At 38.9% G+C, this 17663-nt stretch overlaps 3 protein-coding genes and 1 pseudogene across 3 annotated transcripts; 3 read left to right on the top strand and 1 right to left on the bottom strand.

The window, feature by feature from the left end:
* Positions 1 to 209: 209 nt before the first annotated feature.
* FLA8 (FASCICLIN-like arabinogalactan protein 8) lies at positions 210 to 1743 on the top strand. The gene has a single exon (XM_012988168.2). It carries the CDS (start codon positions 307 to 309, stop codon positions 1573 to 1575), a length of 1269 nt encoding a protein of 422 aa, XP_012843622.2. The 5' UTR covers positions 210 to 306; the 3' UTR covers positions 1576 to 1743.
* A 519-nt stretch (positions 1744 to 2262) lies between these two features.
* On the top strand, positions 2263 to 4348 carry LOC105958168 (protein FAR1-RELATED SEQUENCE 5-like). Its single transcript, XM_088815058.1, has 2 exons — positions 2263 to 2435; positions 2780 to 4348. Exons 1-2 carry the CDS (start codon positions 2382 to 2384, stop codon positions 4346 to 4348), a joined length of 1623 nt encoding a protein of 540 aa, XP_088671184.1. The 5' UTR covers positions 2263 to 2381.
* A 5430-nt stretch (positions 4349 to 9778) lies between these two features.
* Positions 9779 to 16009, top strand: LOC105963724 (zinc finger protein-like protein). Its single transcript, XM_088813860.1, has 8 exons — positions 9779 to 10164; positions 12195 to 12598; positions 13022 to 13464; positions 13981 to 14095; positions 14331 to 14972; positions 15282 to 15359; positions 15450 to 15569; positions 15670 to 16009. The coding sequence occupies exons 2-8, from the start codon at positions 12251 to 12253 to the stop codon at positions 15895 to 15897; spliced, it is 1974 nt and encodes a 657-aa protein (XP_088669986.1). The 5' UTR covers positions 9779 to 10164; positions 12195 to 12250; the 3' UTR covers positions 15898 to 16009.
* Positions 16010 to 16159: 150 nt separating this feature from the next.
* LOC105963726 (phenolic glucoside malonyltransferase 1-like) lies at positions 16160 to 17662 on the bottom strand (annotated as a pseudogene).
* Between the last annotated feature and the right edge of the window lies 1 nt (position 17663).

Below are 17663 nucleotides of genomic sequence, written 5' to 3'. Positions count from 1 at the left end.
TATGAAATATTGTTTTTTACCTTTATTTTAATTCGATTTATGGCATTATTTTTGTGTGTGTGTTTTTTTAAAGAAAAAAAATATATCAATCGGACGGTTAAACGTAATTATAGGAATCCAAAATTTTGATAATCGAGAGTCAAACGGCTCGAAAGCTGACATGGCAAATCATTGTTACTAAAAAATAATAAATAAATAAGAGTATTATATTTTATACTTACTTTTTCTCGGCTGAAATATAGATAAATCCCCCCACTCTCTCTTTCTGCAGCTTCACAGTCTCAGTGCAGAACCACCATTTCCACAATGGCAGCCTCACTCACACTCTCTCTCCTCGCCGTCGTCACACTCGCCGCCGTCTCCATCGCCGCCGCCACCAATATCACCGAAATTCTCGACGGTTACCCCGAGTACAGCGAATTCAACACCTTGCTCTCTCAAACTAAGCTCGCCGACGAAATCAACAGCCGCGAACCGGTCACCGTCTGCGTCCTCCCAAACGGAGCACTGTCGTCCTTCACCGGAAAATACCCCCTCAGCGTCGTTAAGAACATCCTCGCCCTGCACGTGCTGCTCGACTACTTCGACGCGCCGAAGCTCCACAAAATCTCTGAAGGCTCGGTGCTCTCCACCACACTGTATCAGACCACCGGAAACGCCGACGGAAACCTAGGGTTCGTCAACATTACCGATTTGAAGGGAGGGAAGGTCGGATTCGGATCCGGCGTCGCCGGTTCGCCGCTGGACTCCACTTACACTAAGTCGGTCAAGCAAATCCCGTACAACGTCTCCGTTATCGAGGTGAGCAAGGCGATCGCCCCCGCCGCGGTTCTGACGGCGCCGTCTGCCGACGTCAACATCACGGCGTTACTGGTGAAGGCCGGGTGCAAGACGTTCGCCTCTCTGATTGTTTCCAACGGCGTTTTGAAAGTGTACGAGTCGGCGTTAGACAAGGGTTTGACGATTTTCGCGCCGAACGATGAGGCGTTCAAGGCGGCCGGCGTACCAGATCTGAGCACGCTCTCCAACGCTGAGGTGGTCTCGATCCTACAGTACCACGCGCTCGCCAGTTACGCTCCCGTCGGGACTCTGAAACAGACGAAGGGTAAGATTTCCACCCTCGCCACCAACGGCGCCGGAAAATACGACCTCAGCGTGAAGACAGCCGGTGACTCAGTGAGTCTCGACACCGGAGTGGACTCGTCCAGAATCGCGTCGACTGTACTCGACTCGACTCCCCTCTGCATTTTCACCGTCGACAGTTTGCTTCTTCCGGTTGAGCTTTTCGGGAAGGCTCCATCTCCGGCACCTGGTCCAGCTCCGGAGATTTCCCCCTCGCCAGCTCCGGCAGCTGATGCTCCGGCGCCGGAATCTGCTGCGTCGCCAGCTCCCATGCTATCGCCCCCAGCCCCACCGACAAGCTCACCCGACGGAGCGCCGTCGGAAGGACCCACTGCTGACTCTCAGAACAGTACCTCCGACAATGCCGGCGGCGTTTTGGAAGCTCCGGCAACGATGAAAACGTTGATGCTCACAGTGTCAGTTTCGTTATTTGCTTTCGTTTTCATGTCCTAAATCGTCAATTCACCCACGTTTGCGTTATTTATTTATCTTTTATTATATATTTTCCTAGTCAATATTGTTTTTGTTTAATTTTCCACTGAAGGACTTTTAATTAGGGTTTTTATTGTGTGGTGTTTAATTTTAACATATTTATGAGAGAGAGAGTGATTTTTTTTGTTACTCTGTTTCGAATTTTCATGTTTATTGCTGCGCTGGTTTATATGTTATTTTTCTTATTAACAAAAAATGAAAATGTATAAGCTGAATTTGATGTGTCGGTTGTGATGATGTGGGCCCTTGTGAAGCACGTGGAGAGAGAAAATACTGTCAGGTTTTTAAAATTTCAAGACGAAGACAATGGCGGTTAAATTAACAAACAAAAGTTAAAAAAAGTTGTTATTCTATTCTACAACGACAACCTTCTCTTTTTCTTTTGTTAAGACTTAAGAGTAGAAGACTTCCTTTTGACTGTGCGATAATCAAGAATTAGTGGATTGTACTAATAATTAAATGCATTAATTGTGTATTTAAGGGATTCACTATTTCAAATACTATTTTTTCTTACTTGAATACCAAAAAAATAAAAAATAAATAATTAATTGTAAATTACTTTAATACCCTTAATGAAAATTAAAACCAAAAAATATCACAAATATTATTTTTCTTTCTTAAAAACCAAATAATCAAATACCTAAAAAAAACATTTCCCTCCTCACTCACAAACCCCTCACCTCCTCCACCTCCTTCTTCTCCCTCCCCAAAAACCCTCCTAAAAAACCCCAAAACAAAAGAAATCAAAACCTTACACAACTTGCAAAATGGCCTCAAATGACAATAGAATGGTAGTTTACGAGCAAGGAGAACCCATTCAGGTATGTATTCATGTATTTTTTGAGCTAAAACATCGATTTTGATTTTTTTTTTTTTTTAAAACTCGCCATGTATTTTCGACACATACAGGTCGAAAATACCCTTATTTTTCGACGTGTATGTGTCGAAAATACCCTTAAGTTCCGACACCAAAGTGTCGAATTATGATACAATTTCCGACACTTTAGTGTCGAAAATATGGGTAATTTTCGACACTAAAGTGTCGAAAATTGTATCATAATTCGACACTTTGGTGTCGAAAGTGACCTATATTTTCGACACTTAAGTGTCGATTTGGTTCCTGTTGCAAATTTACTTGTCTTATATTTTCGACACTTTTGTGTAGATCGATTGCACCCATTCATTTACCACGTCAGAAAAATTCCCAACAAAAGAAGCTTTAATGGCATGGGTTCGTGAAGTATGTAAAAGAATTGGAATGGTGTTAATGATTGGGGGTTCGAGTGACGGGGATAGAGGACGTAGGACACCGTATGTGATTGTTCGTTGTGAGCGTGGGGGCCATTATGTTGGCAAGAAGGTACCAGGTGAAGATGATCAAAGACCGGGAAAAAGGAGCACCGGTTCAAAGAAATGCAATTGTCCGTTTAAATTGAAGGGGACAAGAGAACACAAGGATGATGAAAAGGCTGAGTGGAAATTGGATGTTAGTTGTGGTATTCACAACCACAACTTATTCGAAAACTTGCACGGACACTCTTATGCCGGAAGATTATCAAAGGAGGATGTTTCCTTTGTTCACACTATGAAGAAAGCAATGGTGAAACCAAGGGCAATTCTAAGAGCATTGAAGCAAAAGGACCCGTCTAATGTAACTGGTATGAAGACAGTTTACAATACTATCTCTAAGTTAAATTTCAGTGAATTGGATGGGAGATCTCAATTGCAATCATTGTTCGTCAAGTTGAAAGAAGATGAATACCTCTCGTACCATAGATCGAACGAGTTGAATGCGATTACCGACTTGTTTTGGATCCACCCGAAATGCATTAAGTTGGCACAGTCGTATCCGTACGTATTCGTCATCGATTGCACGTACAAGACCAATCGTTACGGACTCCCATTTCTTGAGATTGTGGGTTTTACTTGTACCAACAAGACGTTCTCAATTGCCTTTGCATACTTGGACCACGAAAAGACGGAAAATTTTGAATGGGCGTTGCGTTGTTTGAAGGAGGCCATGACCAGTTGTCCTCGGCCTAATTGCATTGTAACAGATCGAGATTTGGGTTTAATGAAAGCAGTGGCCAATGTGTATCCATCGAGTCATCACTTGCTGTGTCGGTGGCATGTGAACAAGAATATAGTGGCCAATTGTAAGAAATTGTTCCCAAAGGACATCACCAAATGGAAGCAATTTCAGTCGAGTTTTTCGGCTCTTATTGAAAGAAATACCATAGAGGAGTTCAATGAGGATTGGGAGGATTTGAAAAGAACATTTATGGGTTATCTCCCGGCTATAGAGTATGTAGCTAATTCATGGTTGGATCCGTACAAGGAGAGACTTGTATCGGTGTGGACAAATAAGTATACTCATTTTGGAACGTACACTTCTAATAGGGTGGAGGGGGCACACGGACGAATGAAAAGGGATGTGCGTAATTCAACTGGCACATTTGTGGATTTGTATACGAAAGTCCACAATCAAATTGTCGAACAACACAATGACATCAAGGCTTCCTTTGAAGTAAGTAAAAATACTTACGAGCACACTTTCAAAACGTTGATATACAATGAGCTTCGTGGAAGTATCTCAAAATACGCTCTGCAACTACTCAAAGTTGAGGTGGACAATGCGAAACTATTGCAACCGAGCGATATGGGTTGTAGTTGCGCCATCCGAACAACCCACAGTCTACCATGTCGCCATGAACTTCATGAGTATGTTGTGTGAACAAATGTCCTATCCCACTTGAGTTAATAGGCTCGTATTGGAAACACATGAGTATTGAGCCCGTCGCGACCACATGCCAAGTCATCCTACCAACCATCGACGAAGAATTATCGGAATACCAGAAGCTCTTTGAATGTGCCGATCTCGATGCAAGAACTCAATTGCGCAACCATTTGAGACATTTTACCCACCCAGAGAAGACTAACCTTACGGAGCCAAGTGAAAAAATTGTTAGCAAAGGTCGACCGGCAAAAAGTAGGAAAGACAAATCAAGCACCCGGGACAAATCACATTTTGAGTATGTGGAGCCAAAGAAAAAAAAATCGAAGCAAGCTAGTTGTTCTCCAAAGGTAAATGTCGCTACTATCGTCTCATTTCATTGAAGTTGTATTTTATAATTGTGCTGAGTAATAAAGTGTAATATACTGCAGCTTATACCTGTACTGATGAGATTACGAGGGCATTCGAATGATTCTTTCAACACTATACCAACTCAAGAGTCAGGAAAAAGCACTATACCGACACAAGAGTCGTTCAAACCATTATTGGACCTCCTTATCGGTACCACCCTCTGGACGAGCTTCATGGGGTCGAGGTCGATCCGCCTGGGGTCGAGGTGGATGGGCTCCATGCCTACTCAGTTGTAACATGCATCTGGGTCGGAACCAATTCATGTAGTCCGGCGAAGTGTCCGCCTCCCCGAGTTCAATTTCAACGGACCTCGACTCCTCGTCCAGACAATACTCCTCCCACCGATCAGAGAATCGTTCGCCGTACGCAACGAAAATTGAGTTCTGGACCGGTCGACCTTTGCTAACTAGAGCTTTGTACATATCTTTTGACATGTATGCACGACCTGGAATGATTTGCACCCGGTTGAACTGCCTCAACACTCTGTCCGGATGATATGCCTCGAAGTGGTCAATGCAACATATCATCCCACTAAATCAAGCAGAATCTGGCATCGGGAAACGATCACGAATAGCCGTATACGGTGACCATAAAACCTAGTAAAATAAATAAAAAATTAGATTTAAAAACCTACTTAAGTAGTAATAACAAATTATTAAACTGGTATGTTACCTGATCGGGGATCAAATCATCTAATCGAGATCGCAGGTACGACGCTCGTTCAGGCGTTGAAGTAGTCTTTGACTGAGGCTCCCATCGGCTCGCTAATGGCCCCTCGAATTCCGTCTTCAATGTGCCACCCGCCAAATAAGGAAAGTGCTCGTAAATCCATGACTGAAAGAGCGTCAGCCAGCCAGCCATCGAGTTCGTTGATTTTTGTGAGGCTGAGGAAAGCTCATCGTACAACCGGCAAAGACATGCAGTGCCCCAAGCATACTCGCCGATCCGATCCAAATCAGATACAAGATTTAGGTACTCAACGCTTACCATGTTGTCTGTCTTGTCGCACAGTATAGTACACCCGAACAAAAATAACAAATACGCCCGAATGGCGTATGTCCTCTTCTCCGCACTATCTCTCATGGTCACTTTGCTAAATTTAGCCTTCAACCATTCCAACTTGACCGCTTTCTTCTTGTTTACATCGTCCGGGTACTCACCTAGCAACTCGAACATCAAAGTACTGGGGATCGTTTTGGAATCACGGACCAAACGCTCGCAAGCTACGGTACGCCCAACAACTGGCAAACCGACCAACGTACTCACATCGTCAAGTGTGATGGTCATCTCTCCAACAGGTAAGTGAAATGTGTTGGTAGATGGCTGCCATCTCTCTATGAAGGCTCTAAGTAGATGGCCGTCCACAGTATTGTACGATGCCTGTACAACTGACATTAAACCACATCTTTGTACTACCTCTGTAATAAACGGCGCCGGCTCCCAACCTTTCAAAGTTCCTGTGTGATTTCGTATTCGAAATTCTGAGCCGCGCTCCGAACGATCTGGCCCTCCGTTCACAATATGATAAGCAATGTGCTTATCAAATTTTGTGTACAATTCCGGTATCTCGGGACCTCGGACCGGTTCGTTGCTCGAATCACCAACTTCTACAGTCGAAGGTAGAGCCGACACCGGATTCGTTGACGAAGAACCCTCTCCAGACTTCTTCTTGGTCGTGGTCTTTTTCTTGGTCGTGACCGGTATGCCCTTGCCTCTATCGGATAATTCCTTCCTCTTCTTACGGTTCGAGACAGTCGGAGGTATACGAGGTTCACGTGGTTCTTCCACTGCAAAATAACACACAAATAAAAATTAATATACATAATATAAACACAAGCAAATAAAAATAGGAAAAAAAAAAAAAAAAAATCACAGTTCAAATTCGACAGCTACCTGTCGAAAATTGGTTGAATTTTCGACAAGTCGCTGTCGAAAATTCAACCAATTTTCGACAGGTTGCTGCCGAATTACCAAAATTCCAAATTCAACAATTTCACCATTTTCGACATCTACATGTCGATTTTTGATGAATTTTCGACATCAACCTGTCGAAAATTCATCGAAAATCGACATATACAGGTCGAAAATGGTGAACGAAGAACCGACCCACGAATCTCAAATCAATGCTCAAATCGACTGAAATCAGATGCACCCATTACTAATTAACGATCATTCTAACCTAAAACAACCAAATCCTAATTACCCATATCAAACAATCAAATCTTAAATAAATATTAAAGAAAAAAAATCGAAACAACTATAACTTACTATTCGAAGACGACGACGGCGGCGGCTTTGGGCGACGTTGGGCGGCGTTCGGCGGTGTTTGGCGTCGGCGTCCGGCGGCGGCGATGGTTGGAGCGGCGGCGGCGGCGTCGGGCGGCGTGGGAGGGGTGGACGGAGGGAGGGGTGGACGGAGGGAGGTTTTTTTGTGTTTGAATTTTTTTTTTCTTTTTTTTTATTTGGTTTTCAAATAGGCAATTTCAAAGAAAAATTGATGTAATTAGTATTTTGTATGAAAGGGTATTTTTGTACTTTTATTTTTATTTTGGTATTAAAGTAAGAAAAAACTTATAAATATGTACTCAATTGTGGTTTTCAACTTGGTAGTATTCAACTAAGCAAAAATTAGTATTCAAAATAGTTGCCCCCTATATTTAAAGAGGTTGGTGTGTTAGTTATCGAGAGTTTATTATGTGATCTACCTATTAAATATGCAAATTTCATTGGTTACACACACTAGACCATGTAGTTGTATAGATTTACAACATTTATGTATGTATTATGTGATGTATTTTCAAGAATTAAATGCTCACAATATTTTGTCCCCACAATATTTTGTCCCGAAAATTAAAAAAACACAATAATATATTATATTTCTCATTTTACAACAACGTACATTATGCTTTTCATTTTATAAAATAATTATTTTTAAATTAAAATAAAAATTTTTGACTTGATAAGGGTAATTTAGCAAGGTTGTAAAAAGCGGTAATTGGGTCCGAGTCGGTCAGGCACTGACTCACGATTAATCGGTGCGGCGGTGATTAATCGGTGATAAATCGAAAATAAATCGGTTTTTAAAATTTAATATAATATATTTCTAAATATTATTTATAAATACTCCAAACATATATAAAAAAATATTTAAACATAGTTATATCTCCATCATGTATATATCCTAATTACATAATAAAAGTTTAATAATTATAAGATCATAATACATAAATATCCTTATAAATTACAAATAAAAAACCAATTTTTTTGAATTTACATTTATTCTTGAACATTCTTGGCATACATCATTAGTTCTTTAACAATAACAATTAACATAAACAAAATAAGGCATAAACTCATATTTTCTTTTATTAAAATCCAACTTTTATTTTGAAAAAAAAAAAACCGATTTTTAACCGATTTTTGACCTATTTTTGACCAATTTTTGCCACTGAGTTTGACCCGCCTTAAAGGTTTGACCGCCTCGGACCGCCTCAGACCGCCTAAAACCGCCTCACAGGCAAAAAACCGATTTTTCAAACCTTTACACTAAAATTGTAAAGGTTTTAGACCGCCTCCGCCTCAGAGACCGATTAATCGGCCGCCTCGGCCGATTTTTAGAACACTGTAATTTAGTCTTTTCCAATTTTATATTCAATGTGCTAATTTCATACCATAAGGGGGTCATGTGCAAAATTTCAAAACCACAAGGGGGTTATGTGCCTAATTTCATACCATAAGGGGGCCATGTGCAAAATGTCAAAACCACAAGGGGGTTATGTGCCTAATTTCATACCATAAGGGGGTCATGTGCAAAATGTCCAAACCACAAGGGGGTCAAGTGCAATTTACCCAAAAATAAATGCTCAAGTGAGTTTGTGTTAATTGATTATAATTTAAATTAATTTGCTAAAAGTCGCTAGGTCGAGCTTGTCACACATGATTAACCTAATGTGATTTACATTTCTCGTATTGTTTGCAAACTATTATACGAGAGTTTACGTTTACCAATGCATCTATATATTGGAGTTTATTTATTACAAAAAGATAAAAAAGAATTAAATGCTGACGAAGAGTGGTGCCTTCATGTAATAGGTCTAAGCTAAGGAGTAGGGTAGGTCCTGGCCCAATGCAACAAGGGCAACTGCCAAGAGCCCAAGTCAACGAAGAGGCCCAATAGATTCATTTACTTTTTGTATTTATATATGGGTTAGATCTTTGAGGCCCAAAAAATAATTGGACCACTTTTACTTTTAAATTACATTATTAAAAACTGAATTTATAAACGAACAAACATTTTTTTTTCAATGTTCACAAATTAGATTTTCCAATCATTTATTACAAAATAAAAAAAAATGAATTTAAATAGAAGATTTGGACATTGAAATTATTTTGTCTAAAAATAAAGTAAAGAGGAATATAGATTTTTAGAGTTAATAAAATTGGTTATATGAGATGCTACTGTTGATGAAAAGTATTGGTGGTTTTGTACCATAGATTTATATAAATAATCAAATGCCTAGCACACATACACATGGGCTATGTTTGGTAAGCTTTTGAGCTTCCATTTCCATTTTATTCTGGAGAAAGATGTTTTGGGAGAAGAATTTGAAAATAAAATAAAGTTTGTTTGTGTTTTGAGAGGAGACAATTTGTACTGTAGCAAGTCAAATCATGTTTAAAAGGTGTTGGAAAAGGGAATTTTGGAAGAAAATTTTGAAGGATAAATTGATTTTAGTTTGTAATTCAGTGAAGACAATTTTCACTGTAGCAGTCAAATCATGTTTGTTAGAGAGAGAAACTTTTGAATTCTTTTTGGGGAAAGTTTTTGAAAATATTTCAGAAAGGTAATTTTATTTTGGGGAAAGAATGAAAAGAATTTGAGAAGGTTAACAAACATAGCCATGGATGTTCGTTTTATTATGTGTAAATCAACGGTGTAGGATCACTCGTTTTCACCAAGTGTAGCATCTACAGAACCATAATTGGTGAAAAAAGTAGTTTGAAGAAAAAAAAATTGAGGGGTTTTTTGGTATAAAGGATAAATTACAGTTTTTATCTCTCAAGTTTGCACCGATTTCATATTTGGTCCTCCATGGTCACAAAAAACACATTTGGTCCCTCATGTTTTAATAATTCAACACTTTTTGTCGTTTCCGTCAATTTACTGTTAATTAAGGCAGTGATGGACACACGCTCGATTCCGTTAGTTTTAACGAAAGATTGACGAAAATGACTAAAATTGTTGAATTTTTTAAAACATAGGGGACCAAATATATTTTCTGTGAACATAGGGGACCAGGTATGTAATTAATGCAAACTCGAGGGATGAAAACTGTATTTTACCCAATGAGACGACCGATTTTAGTAAATGTTCATATTTATGAGAAAACTGATAAATCGTAGTAGTAAATATGCAATACCCCCCTCAAATGTGCAATACCCCCCTCAAATATGCAATACCCCCCTTAAAGTAGTAAAAAGGGGAAATATGCAATACCCCCCTCAAATGGAAAATATTATGAGTAAAACCCATTTGACTTTTAAGACTTTTGCACAAACCCAAAATTCAATCTTAATTAGTGAAACCCCCTCAATAAATGTGATAAGCCAAAACTACCCTTATAGGTAGGTTTTTTAAAATAATTGCAATATTTATTTTCCATAACCTCTCACGTGATTGTAGGATTACATTAATTCTCTCTTTAAATCTCCAGATTTCTCTCTTTCGTTATCTCTCTCTCCTCTCGTTCTCTCACATAATTTTCGTTACCTCTCATTTCGATTTTTTTCTTTTTTTCTCTCCAGATCTGAAGCAGCAACATCAACGTGACTACAATCTGGTTCGAATGTGACTATTCGATTTTTTTTTTGCCACAGTCGGGTTCGAATGCCGTCAAGACTTGCTACGGTGTCAAACCTCCCAAAAAACTCATGTTGTCGCCTCCTACACATCACACCACCTTCCTTACGTTATTTTCGATTTTTTTCCTTTTTTTTTTTCTCTCCAGATCTGAAGCAGCAACATCAACGTGACTACAGTCTGGTTCGAATGTGACTATTCAATTTTTTTTTGGCTACAGTCTGGTTCGAATGCCATCAAGACTTGCTATGGTATCAAACCTCCCAAAAAACTCATGTTGTCGCCTCATACATATCACACCACCTTCCTTTCGTTATTTTTAATTTTTTTCTTTTTTTTTTCTCTCCAGATCTGAAGCAGCAACATCAACGTGACTACAGTCTGGTTCGAATGTGACTATTCGATTTTTTTTGCTACTTTCTGTTTTTGTGTTCTTGGAAGTTTCTCAGCAACTCATGATTACTTTTGGCATTTAAGGTTTTTACATTGTGACTGTGTGTGTTTAAATATTAGAGAGAGAGAGGGAGCCTATAATCATACTTGAGTTAGTGGAGTCGATATATATGTATATAATGATTTTTTATCAATTTTTTTATTTATGTATTTTTCAATTTCTCCTTCTTTTTTCTTTTTTTCCAAATCTGAAAATACAGTTCAAATATGTACAGTAGCAACAACATGACTATAGTCATATTTATGTATTTTTCGAATATGACTACTGTTGAATATCATTGTAGTCATATTCGAATATGTTCTATATTCTCGTTTCAAGTTGACTTGTAATAACAAGATTCAAATTGTGATTTTTTGTGATCTTTTTGTGTGGATGTTGATTGCATTGTTTCCCTAAACAATAGGGAATTTTAGTTGTTTTATATAATTTGATAAACATCACTTTACCTCACTATATAATTGGAATTCTGAAGTTAAAAATTTTAAAAAATGCAATATAAAGAAAGAATATGACTACAGTTGATATAGTCACATATAGTCATATTAGACTATAGTCTTATTCAACTATAGTCATATTCGGCGTAGTACACTTGTCGGGGAAAAAAAATCAATTTTTCGTTAAAAAAAAAATTAAGAAAATATGCCTATAATCTTATTCAACTATAGTCATATTCGGCGTAGTAAACTTGTCGGGAAAAAAAAATCAGTTTTTCGTTTAAAAGAATTTAAGAAAATATTAAAAAAATATGAAAAAAAAATAATTAAAAAAAAAAACTTCATCTTGCACGTGGGTTTTGATTTTGTATGTGAAGAAGCAATTTTTTTTTTTTTTTTAATTTGTTGGCTGATTTTATGGAGTATATTAAGGTGGTTTTTTATTTTTTTAATTATTGGCTAATTTCAAGGGATTTGAATATTGAGTTGGAAAAAAATTACTATTATTTTGGCATTATTTAAGGAAAGGGACGTGTATTAATGGGATGGATTATTTTTGAGTAGGAGATTTTCTAATTTCATAAGGGTAGTATTGGAATTAATATTTATAGCGGTTTATCACAAAGAAAGATTTAAGGGTTGGACATATCACCATTTATTACTCATCCAAGGGGTTTATTGCTAAAGACCCCAAATAAAAATTACAAAATTTATAAACTGCGTGACCAAACGGTTGGACGGCAATGGCGAGCGAAGCCGCCACCACCGCCGCAGCCACAGATAAGCCAGTGAAACCACATCCGCGGAAGCAAAACAAACAAGAGGACACCAAACGACACCGTTCGGTATTCGAACTCCCGCCTGACTTCTTCGATTCATGCCGCCTCCTCCCTTCCCCTCTTTCCTCGCTGCCGGAATTCGACGTTTTCCACGACGCCGCCGCAGAAGAATCAATCGAAATTAATGGCGATAACGATGGTAAAAATCATGCTAAAGCTATGCAGAGATGGTCTTGCAACACTTGTAAGGCGGAGTTCGAGTCTCTCCCAGACCAGCGCTTTCACTTCAAATCCGATCTCCATCGCTTCAATGTATGCTTGTTTTGCTCTCCCCTTGTATTTAATTTGATTATTTTTCAAATTTTTTACCTTATTGAATAAGTTAATTGAGGTTGAAGGATTCATTCTAAAGATATTTTACATGTGATAATCTGTAGCCAGTTTTTGTTATTTAGGTTAAAATTGTATGTAGCATAAGGATTGTTACTTGGTGTTGAGAATTAATTTATTGCTAGTATTTTATTCATATAGAAATGTTGAATCCGAGTGCATAAACCTAGAAACACTCTTCATTTGAACTCGATTCGCATCTAATAGTCCGACTGGTTTTGCAAATTTGTTTTTAAAATTGCGATAAGGATTGAGTTGCTAATTTATCGTAACAATTAGTATTGTTGAAAAAAATGCGTTTTCTTTATTTCACAGCTTGATTTACAATGCAGTTTCTGATCTCAGATAAAGCTAAGCGTTGCTGGGAAAAACATCATCAAAGAGGAAGATTTTGATGGAGAGATGTCTGATTCATTGTGTCAAGACTTTGATGTATCGAGTATTTCTGGATCAGAAGATGAGGATGAGAGGAGACAGTACGAATTTGGGGGAATCTCAAAGCGTAAAGTATTCGTACAATTGCAAAATGGGGAGAGAGTTTCATTTTGGAGATGTTTGTTACTCGACGAGTCTGAACATATTTCGTTCGAAACTGACAAGTCGCTTCTCATGGATGTTCATGGCGTTGTAAATTTGACCCCGGGAGAAGTGATTGAAAAACTGAAATACGTACTTCGTGAACCTAGAGATAATACCCAATTAAGGATAGTTTTACTTGCGACTGGTGGTCACTTTGCTGGGTGTGTCTTTGATGGCAATTCTCTTGTGGCTCATAAAACTTTTCACAGGTTTAGTTTCTACTCTTAAGCACTCATTTCTTGCATTATGTGACGACTGGTGCTATTATTTTTCATGAACTTACATAGCCTCGTGTATTAAACCAACTTTTTGTTCAATCTTTTCAAAAAATTATCAACCCTCAAAGAATTGCATGTCTTCATTGAATCCCCATCCGTATTATAGTATTTATATTTACTCGTGAGAGTGCATGCTGAAAATTTTGGCAAGTGTCTAACTAAAATGTATTATGTTTTTTCTCTGTCTTATTTAGAGTAAGTGTTCATGTGTCTTGTCATTCAATTATAATTATTGATGGTATAGAACATGCAGTTTTTTCTATAAGTATTTGTATACAAGTTTATAAGTTTTTTGTAATTATAATTGTTGATGGTATTCAACATGCAGTTTTTCTTTTTATTATTGTGGTAAATGTCAACATAGAAGAAATACATATTGTACTTGTTTTTCCTTACCGTGGTTGACATAAACATAGAAATTTAAGTCTCTTGGTACCTTGAATGTAGGTATGTTGTTAGGGCCAAGGCTGGTAAAAAGCAATCATCAAAAGATGGAGGTGGTCGATCTATTCATTCTGCTGGAGCTTCACTTCGTCGATATAATGAGTTTGCTCTTAAAAAGGTATAGTTTTCATGTTTATTAACCTTATCCATGCTTGTCTAAACATGGTTTTCTATCAGGTTAAACACATAAGTTTAGTTTGTCGGAAATAATTGACATCTGTCGAGCCTTTTTCTAACCTCTAACTTGTTCCCTTTTTCTTTCCGTCTTCAGTTCAATTTTTAGTTTTCTTTCATTGTTATGTACTAATTGAAGAAGACAATTTGAGTTTAATTCTCTATTCCTCTAAAACCAGGATATCCAAGAACTATTTACTTCATGGAAGCATCATTTTGCCGTTGCCTCGTGCATTTTTATTTCCGCCCCGTCAGATAACAAACAACTCCTTTTCGATGGAGATAATAACCCTTATTTTATCTGTCAACATCGTGCAATAAGAAGCATTCCACTAACTGTCAGAAGGCCTACCTTGAAGGAAGCTAAGCGAATATACGGCTTACTCGTACAGATCTCCTCCGAGACAACTGTGGAAAAGGAAATAGCTCTCAATACAAAAGACGCACTATTATCCGAATCCACTGAAACGGAGTTGACAGAAAAATTGGAGGGTGCAAAAATAACCAAGGAAGATTCCACTGTGACTGAAAAAGATGGTTTGTCTGAAGAGGAGATTGATACAATTGGGATATCAACGCCTTTGCATGAAGCTTCAAAGTCCGGAAATGTTGAGAAAGTTCTGGAACTTCTGGAGCAGGGTTTAGATCCTTGCACTAAAGACGAGAGGGGCCAAACACCATATATGGTTGCTAGTGATAAGGAGGTGAGAAATACTTTCAGACGATTTATGGCATTAAACCTTGAGAAATGGGATTGGCATGCTGCTAAGGTGCCTAGTGCTCTGACAAAAGAGATGGAGGAATCTCAAGCTGCTAAGCAGGTAAATAACTTCAATTTTATTTTTTTAATTTTTTTTTAATTTTTTTTTATTTATTACAATAGTGGTTTTTTATTTTATCGTATTTTTTTTCTGAATGGTGCTTTGAATATGTGCCGAGTGGTGGGTACTTACTCCGATTGACGTGTTTTTAATTGGAACATGGGATTTTGAATTCTTGACTTTTAAATAATGTAACATACATTACAGTTTTTACATGAATGCTAGCTTATATTATGTTCTTGGTTGTCCGAGACCGAAATGTATTAATTACTGACCTTCTGTTGTTTTTTTATATGAACTTGACATCAGGCGGAGAAAGATGCAAAGAGGAAAGCAAAAGCAAAAGAGTTGAAGAAACTAAAGAAAGCTAAAGAAAAGAAGGCCCAGGTTTATTTCATTTACCTACTACGATTATTATTGAATTTTTTTGCTTCCCAATAGATCTAGTAAAAGAGTACTATCGTTACTTGCAAACAGGCAGAAGCTGCTCAATCCCAGAATGTTCCGTCGACTGTTGCTAATTCTGGAAATACTTCAGTTCGTACTCAGAAAGGGCATTCTCTGTCTAGTAGTGGCTCTACCTTAATGTCTAGAGAGGTACCACAATAAAATCATCGTCACTTGTATTCATATCTCTTATCATTTCTTATGAGTGTTTATTTAAATCGATATTTAAAAACAATAAAAATAAAACTAGGAGGAACGGAAAAGAAATCAAGATGCTGAAAGAGAAAAGAGAGCTGCTGCTGCTGAGAGAAGATTAGCAGCATCGATGAAAACGCAAGGAACGGGATTACTGGCTGAAATTTTATGCTCGTGCTGTCATGATTCACTTGCTGGAAAAATACCGTTTCATCGGTATCATTACAAATATTGCAGCACTTCGTGCATGGACCTGCACAGGGAGATTCTTGAAGACGGGTGAGTTTGCGCTGTGAGATCCCTTATTTTCGTTTCATTTTTCGTGTTTATACAATACTTTTTTGTTTCTCTTGATTTTATTTTTTAAATGCCTATGGAGTGGTAATTATTTTTTATGTTGTTTAGTAATTTAATTAATTAAATTAGAATTAGAAACTATATTGTTCAAGAAAATCTTTAATTAAAATATTATTAAACATACAAAATTGCCCCAATGCTTCAAAATTGATAAATATTAGCAAAGAAGAATAGTAATATTAAAAGGACACATTTTATTTAATTTATTTAATTAGTTACAAGTACAATATTAATCTCTTAATCCATGATAAAAGAAAGTTTCAAATGCTTCAATTTTCTGGATCGGCAAACACAAACCAATCTCCAAGCCTCCGTCGAATTCCCTCGACTTACAGAGCGATATAGATTCGTTCACCTCTGCATCAATCGACACACACTCGTATTTCACCGGCTTCCCCCACCCGAACTCCGTTCCGTACAGGTCAAACTTCGGCGACCCGGCCACGCCCATGACCCGTTTACCCATTAACGGGCCATACATACTTCACCAGCCAATCATCTGCGTCTCTCATAAGCTCATCTTTCCTATTCACCTTCTTCCCAATAAGCCCTCCGACCAACTCCGCCGCCGCCAGAAAACCCTCCTCCTCGTCTCTCAGCCTCCCGTGCGTCAACTCCGCCACCACAAACGCCACGCAGTTCCCGAAGTACGCCGCCGGCGCCGGCGGGTCGAGTCTGTGCCTGGCGTCGACGGCGAAGCCGAAGTACTCCGGCTCGTCGTCGGCGACCGATTCTCCGGCGGGCGCCGCCGATCTGGCCAGGCAGGACCATACGTAAGCCGTCGTCACTGTGAAAGACGATAGGTGGACCAAATCCGGTGCTTTGGCCGACACTGAGTTTTTGAGATTTTGGATGTCGGTTTTCTGTAAAATGTACGTCGACCGGGTTTTTTTGTTTGCCGGCGGCGGGTTCGGACCCGGGGATCCGAGTTGGAAAACCTTCATTTGGTTCCAGAAGATATTTGCCCGACCCGACGGGTCTCTAATAACCGACCTGTCGTAGAACGGGAGTGAAATGTTTTCAGCTACTGAAACTCCGTCGTTTTGGCCGAGCTTGGCGATTGAACTCCACGCGTTTATGAATCCCACTATTGTACTCGCGTCTCCTACCACGTGGTGGTTGGTGAAGCCGATGCAGATTCCCTTTTCTGGAAAAAGCGTCACCTGGATAGCTAGAAGAGGAATATTCCTGAACGCCGGTTCGGAATATTCCGTTCTGGATTCCGGCAAATTGGGGACCAGATAATGGAACTTGCCGGCATCACGGGCTTGGTTGCCCGTCAGGTAATTGAAATCTAATTCTTCACTTGCCTCGGTGAAGGTCACCGAAACGGTGTCTCCGGTGACGTATCGCAGTTCAGGCATGCCGGAATCGAGGGGGTGGATTAGGTTTCCGGCGAGGGGGAGGTAATGGCGGAGGGTTTGTGAGAGAGATTTTTGAAGATTCGGGACTATGTTTTCGAAGAAATGGGGTTTGGAGCAAGGGTGGTGGTAGAAGAGGAGGCGCTGAATTGGGTGGAAGTACAGCCATATCATGTCGAAGTATGTAAGAGGCAGCCGCTGCTCCGCCGCCTCGCTGCCGGCGGCAGCTAGCGGCGCAACGGCGACGGTGACACTTTTCAGTGGTGTAGCCATAATTTCAGGTTGGTACTAGAAGAAATCAATTGTGGATAAGATTTATATGTTGTAGCTC

This window comes from Erythranthe guttata, chromosome 2 (assembly GCF_056151865.1).
Source record: "Erythranthe guttata isolate IM_541 chromosome 2, IM_541, whole genome shotgun sequence".
NCBI lineage: Eukaryota > Viridiplantae > Streptophyta > Magnoliopsida > Lamiales > Phrymaceae > Erythranthe > Erythranthe guttata.
Note: the sequence above shows the minus strand (reverse complement) of the source record. Positions and strands in the feature narration are given on the sequence as shown.

Coding starts and splice junctions, on each gene's coding strand:
- FLA8 (XM_012988168.2), top strand. CDS start 307: ATGGCAGCCTCACTCACACTCTCTCTCCTCGCCGTCGTCACACTCGCC.
- LOC105958168 (XM_088815058.1), top strand. CDS start 2,382: ATGGCCTCAAATGACAATAGAATGGTAGTTTACGAGCAAGGAGAACCC. Junction 2,436..2,779: donor AGCAAGGAGAACCCATTCAG/GTATGTATTCAT, acceptor ACTTTTGTGTAG/ATCGATTGCACCCATTCATT.
- LOC105963724 (XM_088813860.1), top strand. CDS start 12,251: ATGGCGAGCGAAGCCGCCACCACCGCCGCAGCCACAGATAAGCCAGTG. Junction 14,096..14,330: donor ATGAGTTTGCTCTTAAAAAG/GTATAGTTTTCA, acceptor CTCTAAAACCAG/GATATCCAAGAACTATTTAC. Junction 15,570..15,669: donor CTACCTTAATGTCTAGAGAG/GTACCACAATAA, acceptor AAATAAAACTAG/GAGGAACGGAAAAGAAATCA.